This window comes from Panthera uncia, unplaced genomic scaffold, assembly GCF_023721935.1.
Source record: "Panthera uncia isolate 11264 unplaced genomic scaffold, Puncia_PCG_1.0 HiC_scaffold_1572, whole genome shotgun sequence".
Lineage (NCBI taxonomy): Eukaryota > Metazoa > Chordata > Mammalia > Carnivora > Felidae > Panthera > Panthera uncia.
The window spans coordinates 17,308-28,706 of record NW_026058220.1 but is presented as its reverse complement, the minus strand read 5'-3'; the positions used below and the strand labels follow the sequence as shown (position 1 = coordinate 28,706).

Here is an 11,399-nt window from a genome sequence, read left to right as displayed (position 1 = left end):
TTATTTTTGAGACAGAGAGAGACAGAGCATGAACGGGGGAGGGTCAGAGAGAGGGAGACACAGAATGTGAAACAGGCTCCAGGCTCTGAGCTGTCAGCCCAGAGCCCGACGCGGGGCTCGAACTCACGGACCGCGAGATCGTGACATGAGCCGAAGTCGGACGCTCAACCGACTGAGCCACCCAGGCGCCCCGTGGCCGTGCCTTCTTATGCATGGACTCATTTTATCAGTGCTACAACTCCGTAGGGAATGGCCGAGCATTTGCCCATTTTCCAGGTAGGATAACTGAGGCTTAGCGGGGTCAAAGATTTGCTGGTGGTCATGACGTGGTTGAGCTGCCTGTCTTCGGGGCTTGAACTCCTTGTCTCCAGACTCTGCTGGGGCCTCATCTGGGGACCCAGGGGCCTCAGGGAGTGACAGTTTTTGTGGAGAAGGGACATCCCCAGCCAGGCCTGGAAGAGGCACACAGGATTGAGAAAGGAAGGGAAAGAGAAAAGCATGCTGAGGATGGGGACAGGCCTAGGGACATGTGTGACCATGGGGCCCGGCTGGATTGGTACATGGGGCATCAGGTCAGCCTGGCAGGAGACTAGTAAATCCACTAGAAACATTAGAAATGTAGGTGCCCACAAGGGTATAGTGTGTATGTGGGCGGGGGGGGGGGGAGTGACCTCCAAATTCACTCTTTTCTATTGATTCTAACACCACTTTTCAAGAGTTTGTGGGGGAGCTCTGTATCCCAAGGTCAATGAGACACAGATGTGCTGAGGAGCCTTGTCCCACAGCAGAAGTCACAGTGTAAAGAGTGGGCACCAGCAGGCATGGGGGGTGCCATGCTGGACATTGAAGATGGCAGAACAGAGGCAGGGAGGCCAGGGAGGAGGGTCCCGCAGCCACTCTGACAAGAGGTGGGCATGTGAGAGAACAAGGGCCTTTAAAGCAACATTTGCACGGTCTGCCCAGGGCCCTTCACAGCTGGGGTCTGGAAATTCAAGCCGCTTCCAAGTTAGGACAGCTCTAGCTCCCCCCTCCACCCGTGCCCCCCACCCTCTCCACAGGCAATGCCCCATTTCTTACCCAGACACCCACCAGTGAAGCCTGGGCAGGTGGAGACCTGTGTATATGTTACTATACCTGCAACTCTTTCTGCTGTGATTTTGTTTGGGGTTTAAGGAGTGTCTCAGGCAAAGGGAAGAATAATCTAATTGACTTAGAGGATTAGAATTCGTAGCTGCTAGGCCCCACGTGAGGGGAATGCGAAGCTGCTAATTAGTTAAATAAAATAAATGTGCTCAGCGTGATTGTGCAATCACTCCCCACCCCCAGCCCCTGTGATTCCTGTTCCAGCTGGGGCTCCGGGGGTCTGGTTAGGAACCTCACAGAGAGGCAGAGACTACCTCCTTGTACAGACAGCGTCTCACACACGACAGTTCCTAAATACACAGGCACGGAGTTAGCCTACACCTGTGAACAGATGCACATCCTAGTTTCCCGCAGTCCAGAAGGCTCAGACTTGTCTCCATGGCCTTCAAGGCTCCGCTCGACTCACTCTTCTCACCCTCTGTGCTGTCTCATCTTGCTTGACCTGGCTCCCCTTCCCCTCCCAACTCTGGTTGCTTTTCTGCCTTCTCGTTTCTTCCCACCTCCTGGCTTTTGCATGGGCCGGTTCCTCTGCCCAGAAAACTCCTCTCTCTTCCTTCAGAGCTCAGCTCAGGATGCCTCCCTTGACCCTGTGGCTCAGCTGGCACCCCTTTTCCCTGCTGGCCACATTTCCATCTGCAATCACCCATGTGTGTATTTGTTTCATAGCTGTCCCCCCAACACCTGGGGCTGGGACTGTGCCTGCCTGATGAACTTGTTACATTCCCAGAGCCTAGTACAGTGCCTGGTACATAGTAGGTGCCCAATAAATAACTGAATGGTATATACAAACACACACCCAGGCCAACGGTGGTATAAACCCAGACACAGATTTTGGTGCACGGACAGGCCAGTATGATGTGCATCCCTGTCTGTACCTGTACCTGTACATGTACAGGTGACATGAAGGCACAGAGTGGTTCCTGTGGGGCCACGGGGCCTAGAACCCAGGCCCTGTATCTGGACCAGCCAAATGAGCCAGGCAGGAACTTGGCCCGGTAGCCCTGTGCCTTCTAAAAGTCCTGATTGTGATGGGCAGCTCCTGATTTTTTAAAAAGTTAATTGGTTTTTATTTTTTTTTTAAAGTTTATTTATTTTTGAGAGAAAGAGAGAGAGAACACAAGCTGGAGAGGGGCAGAGAGAGAGAGGGAGACACAGAATCCGAAGCAGGCTCCAGGCTCCGAGCTGTCAGCACGGAGCCCGACGCGGGGCTCGAACTCACAAACTGGGAGGTCATGACCTGAGCCGAAGTCAGATGCTCAACCAACCGGGGCAGCTCCTGATTTTTAACTTTTGGGACCTAATTTGAAAAACACTGTGGGAGCTAAATAGCATCACGTGCTGGCTGGGCAGCGTGGGCACCGTGGGGTCTCAGGCTCTGGGGCAGGAAGTGGCATCAGCTTCCAAGGGCCTGGTGCCGGAGGGCTCGGTGACCTGTTGGGGCTGCCATGGTAACCCCGGGAAGGTTCAGGATCGACTGTGCTGAGGACGCAGTGGGGCCCGCACCTGGCATCCCTGAGCCCTAACACTTTGTATAGTATGAAGTCCTAGAGATTGGCTGTGTGAATGAGTGTGGTTTACTAGATTGAAAACTGCCCATGAATTTGTGGTCATAAGACCCCTATTCCCAGCATGTGGGGGGGGGGGTGGTGGCTGGAGCATGAAAGGGGGCCCAGCTCCTGTGCAGGAGACAGGTGAGGTGACGAAAGAGCTCAGAATCTTGTAGGGAGGCCAGTTATGTAGGAGGACAGGCCTCTGTGAGACAACAGTAATAATAATAAAGCAGCTAACATTTAGAGAGTGCCTGCCATATGCCAGGAACCATGATGAGCGCTTTGCTTCCCATCAATGATCTCATTTCACTTGGGACCTGGGGAAGGACCCCTGGCCTAAACACATCTCCCTTGGTAGCTTGCATATGCTGGGGATTTTACCTTCAGGGCCTCATTTCTGTGGCTCAGGCAAATTCTTGTTCTTATTGGTGGTTTTCAAGTTCTGCAAGTTTTTCTTTTGACCTAACTCAAAGGGGACAGTCCTGAAGAGGCCTCAGGAAGCCACTGTAGCCTGTCTCTGGGGTCTCCATGAAATCTCCATGAAGCGTTGAAAGACACTGGCCTTTGTCAGACCAAGCGGCCGGGTGGGCCAAGCCCCTGCGAAAGCCACCCAGCTGCTCCACAGGTGTGGTGCACATGTGGACACTGGGTGTTTCCGGTGGAGGGCTGGAACAGCTGGAGCAGTGCACGACGTCTGCCTCCTTCCCAAAGAATTAACAGGCCAAGTGGTGGCTCGTGGTTGACTGCGATTTTTATTTTCTGCTCTAGACGTTTCTATCTTAAATTCCTGCAGTGATCCACAATATACATAAGGGCATTAAGTCCTGAGGTTCTCCAGGGAGGCCAGATTCACGTGGAGCCAGAATCACTCCATTCATCTCAGGAATGCCTGAAACATCCGTAGAGCGGTGGGGGCCTCGAAGATGCACGGTCACACACACCCGATCCCTGTCCTCGGGTGCTCCCAGGCCAGTGTGGGAGATGGATGGTAATCCAATCATCACACGTGAGAAAAATAAAATTACAACTGTGACCATCAAAATGAGGACAGCTGCCTGGGAGGGGTCTGAGCCAGTAACAGAGGACTTGGCCTAGTCTGGAGGTTCTGGAGGGCTTCCTGGAGGGGGTGCTATTTGAAGTAAGCACTGAAGTATAGAGGTGTTGATGACTAGGAGCGGGGATCTTGGCTGGGTGTGTAGGTTTGAGGAGTGCAGGAGGCTGGTGTGGCCGAGGGGCAGGTGGGGATGAGACCCCAAGGGGCCTGGGCAAGTACTGCCAGGAGCCATGGATGGAAGGGCCCTGAGTTGGGGACATTGTGTAAAGATCTGTCTGGCTGTCATGGAGAACAGATTAGGAGGGGCCACAGTGGCTTTGGGGAGACCTGGGAGGAGGCTGGGATGATGACCAGATGAGAGAAGCTGGGACCCTGGCCAGTGCAAGGGGGCTGGACTCTGGAGAGAAGGGGAGGGGCCCAGTGATGTTCAGAGCAAAGATCGGTGGGATTCTGGGATTGACTGTGCCAGAGTGCAGAAGGAGCAAAGGCAGTGATGACGTGGGAGGGCCTGGCTGGAGCAGGTGAGGCCCTCTGGGGTCGAGATTCGGAGAGACCGGGATGGATTCTGAACAAGCCAAGGGGCTGACGAAAGCGGCACGGGAGTGGCAGAGCTCAGGGCAGGCCCTGGCGTGGGGTAGGGACCATCTGATGCCCCATCCCCACCCCGGCACCTTCCCGGGGCCACCCTGTCACTCTCAGGCTCAGCCATGAGGCTGCAGGTAGGAGAGGTCTGGCACCATGGACATATATCAGCACCTTTCGTTCTTCCTGGTGTGGCTCTGGAGAAAGATCCCAGCCCTGAGGGCCCAGGGGTGTCCCTGCCAGGCCCAGAAAGGCCCGGGCCATGGGTGAGCAGGGAGGAGGCTGAGCCTGGTCATGGCATGGACTCGCCTTGTCTCTTTCAGCATAATTAGGTGCTTAATTGCACTGCTAAGGCCTGTCGATGCTTGTGCTGAGGTGATTATGATTTACAGCCAGGCTGCCGTGCGGGGGTCTCCTCTCCTCCTGGCCTCTCCAGTGTCGCTGGAGGGCTGAGCCATAGGGTTTTCTGCCCAGTTTGTGAATGAGGAAATCCAACAGGCTGCTTCCTCCGCCCCCAAGAAGCTGGAGCAGGATGGTGGACCCCCCTCCCATAAGATATGCCTCTGAGGATGGGCCGGGCTCCCTCAAGACAAGGAAGGCTGGGGACCTAGGGAAGGAGGTAGGAAAGGGTGAAAAGGTAGACCTGTGGTTTACTGGTCACGGGAGGCTCACCAGAGATGTGGTTAAGGCCTGGTCTCTGTCACCAGCTGGATGGCCTTGGGCAAATCACCTGACCTCTCTGAGCCTCAGTTTCCTGACCCATGCAATGGGTATCCTGGCAGGGCCTACATCACGGGGTTATCGCGAGGCTCAAAAATGATGCATGAAGCTTTCAGCACATCGCCTCCTAGTGATCAAGTGCTCTGTAAACACTGGCTGTGAGCCCTACTCTTAACTGCTGTTATGGTTTTTATTATTTGCCTTCTCCAGACGGTGCTTAAAAGGGTAGACACCAGGGCCGGAGAGAGCCGTGTCTCATGTGGCACTCTTCCTGAGGTGCGGGGTTCGGTGTGGGGTCTGGGCTCTCGGTGAGCCCGTGCAGCACTGCTGGGGTCTGGCTGCTTCCCAGCTGTGACCCCAGCACCCAGCTCAGAGTGCGTTCTTGCCAAATGTCCACCAAAGGCACGACGAATCCATCCCAAGAGCCTGGGTGCTGGTGGCTTGTTGGGGTCAGACCCGGCCTCCCAGCACCCTGGCAGTGCTCCCGGACTCCCTCCTCCTCTCTGAGAGGCCTCTGTTCTGCTGGCAGAAGGGGCGACAGGGTTGGGGGGGGGGGGGCGCAGAGCGGACTGCGCGGGGGGGGGGGGGGCCCGGGCCTCGCCTCGCGTCGGGGGGGGGGGGGGGTGGGCTGCGGCTGGTGCTCCCTCCCTAGGAGCGGCCGCTCCCAGTGCTTCGCATTATTACTCCATTAGCGCCTTGTAGGGTTGACAAATGAAGGATAATTAATATCCGTGAGGGAAACAGATGTTGAGGTAATTCGCTCCCCGCTGCGCATTTGCAACAGCATCTCCTAACTCGCCTGAGAGCGTGGCGGGGCCACGGGGCCTCCCTGTGCCCTTGGTCAGAGGTGATGGAATCAGCAGGGCCGGTGGCCTCCAGCTGGGCCCAGCCTGGAGCTGGGCAGGGGAGGCTGGTCCTCCCTCAGCCCCACACCAAGAGCCTCACCGTCTCGCTACTGGGAGTCCTGCCTGTGGCCCATCTCGTGCCTCCCACTCTACCAGAAGCCCATGTTTTCCTGCTTTGTGGGGGTGACGGCCAGCCAGCCGGAAGGCTCAGAACCAGAGAAGACGGGCCAGGCTCCTTGGCTGTCCACCCAACCACCCCTCCTCTTCCCTCCTGGAGCCTGGGAAGAGCCCCTGTGGCCCTGCCGGTGCTGGGTGACCCCTGATGGGCCTGTCACACCATTTGGAGGGGTAGCATGCATGCATGGAGTCAGGCCTGGGTTTAGTTCCCAGCTCTGCCCTTCGCTGACTCAGTGCCCACAGGAAGCCCCTTTTCTTTTCTGAGCCTTCATTTCACCATCTGTAAGGGGGGTATAGTCATGGGTAAAGTGACCTCAAATTAGAAAGCATGATATCTGGGTACCACTTCCCTTGAAGAAAGAAGGACCTAGCGTGAGTCCACTCATTCAACAAATGTTGGTTGTTGCTTACAGAGGACAAGGCCCTGGATGGTCACTAAGATGAACAAAATAAGTATCATCCCTGTCTTCATGGTGTTTTTAGTTTGGCCAGGGAAAGAAACCAAAATCAAGTCAACAAATAAATGGTTCTCAAACTGTAATAACTGCTGTGAAGGAAATAAACGGGGGGTTGTGATCGAGGGCGTCTTGGAGGAGGTGCTGTTGAAAATGAACTGGGGTCAAGCAGGTGAAGAGAGGTGGGGGAACAGCATCCAGGCAGAGAGACCAGCATGTGCAAAGGCCGTGATGTCAGACAGCTTGGCATTTGGAGGAGACGAAGGGGGCCCAGGGGCCCGAGCAGGTCAGTGGGATGAGTGTAAGCCACACGTGCGTGTGCCCAGCACAGGCCCAGGCACGTCTGCAGTGAACGCGCCCCTGCGGAGAGGGCCCTCTTTTGCGTCCCGGCCTCCTCACTGCAAGGGCGGCTGGCGGGGGCCTCCCCGCTCCACGAGCTGGGGCTTGGCAAGAACATGACAGCTGGTTTTCCGTGCCCCCCCCACCCCGGGCCCCCACCCCAGGGGAGAGGGACCACTAGGGCTCAGGGCTGGGGCCGCAGGTCTGAAGCCCGCTCAGCTCCCGCCTGGCCTGGCGAGCCTGTAGTGATGCCAGCAGGTGGTGAGGTCAGCGAGAAGGGGCCGGGGACCGCTCTCCCCCGTTCTGTCTAGACAGGGTGGGGGCTGCACGGAGCAGGGCAGCCAAGTAAGAAGGGGCCCGGGAAGGATGGGAGCCCCTCCCACCTGTCCTCTCCAGGCCCAGCTCCCCCTACCCTTTTTAACTTCTTATGGTGAACTGTGGATTCACGGAAAATGGCAGTAATAGATCATAGAGTCCGCTTGCCTTTCACCCAGCTTCCCCAGTGACAACCTTTTCTCTTCTCGTTGGCAAAAATTCTTAGTAGCTCTATATTCGCCGCGGGTTTATTCATAAGAGCTCTAATCTTGGAAACTCCCCACCTGTCCATCAACTGGTGGCTGGATAAACCAATCGTGGTGTGGTCCTGTGATGGAATACTACTCAGCGATGCAAAAGGACAAACTGAGTCTTGCAACAACATGAAGCAGTCTCACTGATACCTTCTTGTGTGGAAGAAGCCACACACGAAAAGAGTTCAAGGACAGACAAAACTAATCAATAGTGACAAAAGTCAGAGTAGGTGGGGGTGAGTATTGATGAGGAAGGACCGCAAGGGTGTGCCCTAGAGGGTTATAAGTGTCCCATGCCTCGCTCTGGGTGGTGGCCACACAGGCATACATGAATTCAATTTCATCAAACTGTATGCACTTTACCGCATACAAGTTATATTTCAATTTTATTTTATTTTATTATTATTTTTTAACATTTACTCATTTCTTTTTTAATTTTTTTAATGCTTATTTAATTTTGAGAGAGAGAGAGAGAGAGACAGAGCACGAGTGGGAGAGGGGAAGAGAGAGAGAGGGAGACAGAGAATCCGAAGCAGGCTCTAGGCTCTGAGCTGAAAGCTCAGATGTGGGGCTTGAACTCCTGAACTGGGAGAGCATGACCTGAGCCAAAGTCGGATGTTCAACCAACTGAGCCACCCAGGTGCCCCACATTTATTCATTTCTGGGAGACAAAGAGAGCATGAGATGGGGAGAGGCAGACAGAGAAGGAGGCGCAGAATCCAAAGCAGGTTCCAGGCTCTGGGCTGTCAGCACAGAGCCCGACACGGGGCTCGAACCCACGGACCATGAGATCATGACCTGAGCTGACGCGGGACGCTTAACCGACTGAGCCACCCAGGTGCCCCATATTTCAATTTTAAAATAAAAAATGTTAAACCCAGGGAGCCTAGGTGGCTCAGTCGGTTAAGCGTCCGACGTCAGCTCAGGTCATGATCTCATGGTCCATGGGTTCGAACCCCACGTCAGGCTCTGTGCTGACAGCCCAGAGCCTGGAACCTGCTTTGGATTCTGTGTCTCTCTCTCTTTGCCCCTGCCCCACTCGCACTCTGTCTCTCTCAAAAATAAATAAACATTAAAAAAAAATTTAGGGGCACCTGGGTGGCTCAGTTGGTTAAGCATCCGACTTCAGCTCAGGTCATGATCTCACGGTCCGTGAGTTCGAGCCCCGTGTCGGGCTCTGTGCTGACAGCTCAGAGCCTGGAGCCTGTTTTAGATTCTGTGTCTCCCTCTCTCTCTGACCCTTCCCCGTTCATGCTCTGTCTCTGTCTCAAAAACAATTAAACATTAAAAAAAATTTTTTTTTTAAATTTAAACCCAATCAAATAAGCACGGAGCCAAAGTACAAAGGCAAATATTACAGATATTCTTGCTCCCCACAACTGGAGTGAAGTTAGTATCCTGATATATTTGTGATCAGCAACCTTTTTTTTTTTTTTAATGTTTTATTTATTTTTTAGAGAGAGAGAGTACTAGTGGGGAAAGGGCAGAGAAAGAGGGAGACAGAATCTGAAGAAGGCTCCAGGCTCCGGGCTGTCCGCACAGAGCCTGACGCGGGGCTCAACTCGTGAACCGTGCGATCATGACCTGAGCCGAACTGACTTAACTGACTGAGCCACCCAGGCGACCCCCGCCCCCCGCCCCGCCCTGCCTTTTTTTTTAAAGAAGTAGAACATTTCACACTAGGCGAAGACTTCACTTTGCAGTCTATCCCAGGTTCACGGACCTCCCCTGGGCTCCAGCCCAGAGACGACCACTGCATCCCCTCCCGTCTGCTTTCACACTTGCACACACGTTGTCTCCAAAGCCAGGATGGAGTGTTTTTATGCGTTTATTTACAGACATGACGTGGCCCTGAGGGGCTCGGCAATGAGCTCTCCCTCCCTGAAGGTCCCTGAGCCCAACTCTAGCTCAGGCTTTTTAACTGCTGTGCGGTATTCCATCACATCAACTGACTACCGCCTACTTATTTGTTCTGTTGATGGACGCTGAAGTCGTTTCTACTTTTTTGCTATTTAACTCATTCTCCTGCAAGCCTCCCACTGCCCTTGTGGGAGTGTCTCTGGGGCCCCATGCTACAAGCGTGCTCCTGGTTCCAGCGCTCCCCGTCTTCCCAGCTCCCACCTGATGGCCAGGTCATGGTCTCTCTGTCCCCTTCCCCAGGTGGTCAAGGTGGTAGGCAGCAACATCTCCCACAAACTGCGTCTGTCAAGGGTGAAGCCCACGGACGAAGGCACCTATGAGTGCCGTGTCATCGACTTCAGCGACGGCAAGGCCCGGCACCACAAGGTCAAGGCCTACCTTCGGGTGCAGCCGGGAGAGAACTCGGTCCTGCACCTGCCCGAAGCCCCACCCGCTGCGCCCGCCCCACCCCCCCCAAAGCCGGGCAAGGAGCTGCGGAAGCGTTCGTTGGATGAGGAGGCCTGCAGCCTCTAGACTGATGCCCACCTGGCCGCCCACCCACCCCGCGCCCCTACAGCTGTACAGAGTGCATGAGGAGCCGCTGGACCCCGGGGGACGGGACCGCCTGGGTCCAGCCGCCTCCCCATCCCCAAGACTGCCTGTGGCCACCACGTCGGCCCTCTGCCCACCACTCCCTTGCTCAGCATGTAAGCCCTGCCCGACCCTCCCTTTTCAGACCCCTGCGGTGACCTGGCTCAGAGAAGGTGGCCCCAGGCACTAAGGGGACGACCGCCCCGAACGCCGGGGTGGGCACCATGCCAGGGCCAGGCTGCCTCTCTGTCACCAGCTTCAGTGGAGTCCAGTGTTTTGCTTTGCTTGCTTGTTCCCCATCCTGTCCCAAGCCAGGGCCTCCCAGCCTTATTCTCCCTCCTTCCCCATCATCCCCCGCCTGAACCTGGGGGTGTGGACAGTGACCCCTCCCTGAACTTGGACTTGAATCTTCTGAGCAGAACTAGGGCCTCTCCCCTGGCGACAGAGCCCCCAGGAGAGCCTTGTTCTGAGCCCATGTCCTGTAAACAGGGTCACTCGGGCCCTGGGAGGAGAGGGAGACACCTCACTGCCTCCTGGTGGGTCCTTCCTGTCCAGCTTCCTTATACCTAAGAAACAGCTCCCTGTCCCACCTTCCGCAGAGGTGGGGGGACCAGGAATCTGCCCGTTTACGTGGCGAGTCCGAAGGAGGGCCTTTTCCCCTCTGACCCAGTGGCCCAATGCAGAGTTTTGCACCAGCAGGACCCCTTCGAGGGTCTTCGAGGCTCTCCCAGGAGCCCCCCTCTGCCAGCTCCCAACGTCCCAGCCCCCTTCTGGGGCCCATGCCATGCCCACTCAAGGGCCTGGGGCTGTTGGGAGCCCAAAGCCCCCCAGTACCAACCTCCTCACAATTCCTAATCAGGGGGGACACCCGCCCCCTGGTGATTTGTAAATATTTCTATTGGGCCCAACACCCCCTGGGAACTGGCTCAAACCTCTGGCCACCCCTTAGTGACGGGAGTTGGGATATGGGAGAGGCCGAGGGCTCTGCCCGGGGGGTGTGTGTGGGTAACCCTGTACACATGATCCAATCCGTGACTAACCAGCCAACCTGAATAAAGCGGTTTAAAAAAAACAAAACAAACCCTCGGGCAGTGTCTTTCTGGGGCATTTGTGTCTGGAGCAGTGCGGCAGGAGAGGCACAGGTGGGGACGGCTTGGCCAGCAACTTCTCGCTTCTGCTCTCTGTCCCCCAAGCGCAGAACGTGAGCTGGCTGGGGCACGAGGGGAGGGCCAAGGGAAGCCAGCCTTCGTCCAGCTCCAGTCCCGTCACCAGGCACTTGAATTATTCTTAGATTTTGAGGCAATCACACATACAGAAGAGTGCATAAAACACGTTTACACTGTTTTGTCAATAAAGACATTATAAAGCAAATGCGGGCGAGCCACCACCTACCAAACCACAGCAGTCCAGAACAGAAGCCCCCAGCCCAGCCGGTCCTGATCATACCCACTTGCCTCCCTCTTAGAGAGTAACCA

At 55.5% G+C, this 11,399-nt stretch overlaps 1 protein-coding gene across 1 annotated transcript in view; it reads left to right on the top strand.

The window, feature by feature from the left end:
- LOC125917190 (V-set and transmembrane domain-containing protein 2-like protein) overlaps nt 1-10,999 on the top strand; it is a 13,990-nt gene extending 2,991 nt beyond the window's left edge. The window contains exon 3 of the mRNA XM_049623450.1: nt 9,595-10,999. Coding sequence (XP_049479407.1) covers nt 9,595-9,867 — 273 coding nt within the window. The 3' untranslated portion in view covers nt 9,868-10,999. The remainder of the gene's footprint in view (nt 1-9,594) is intronic.
- Nucleotides 11,000-11,399: the final 400 nt, after the last annotated feature.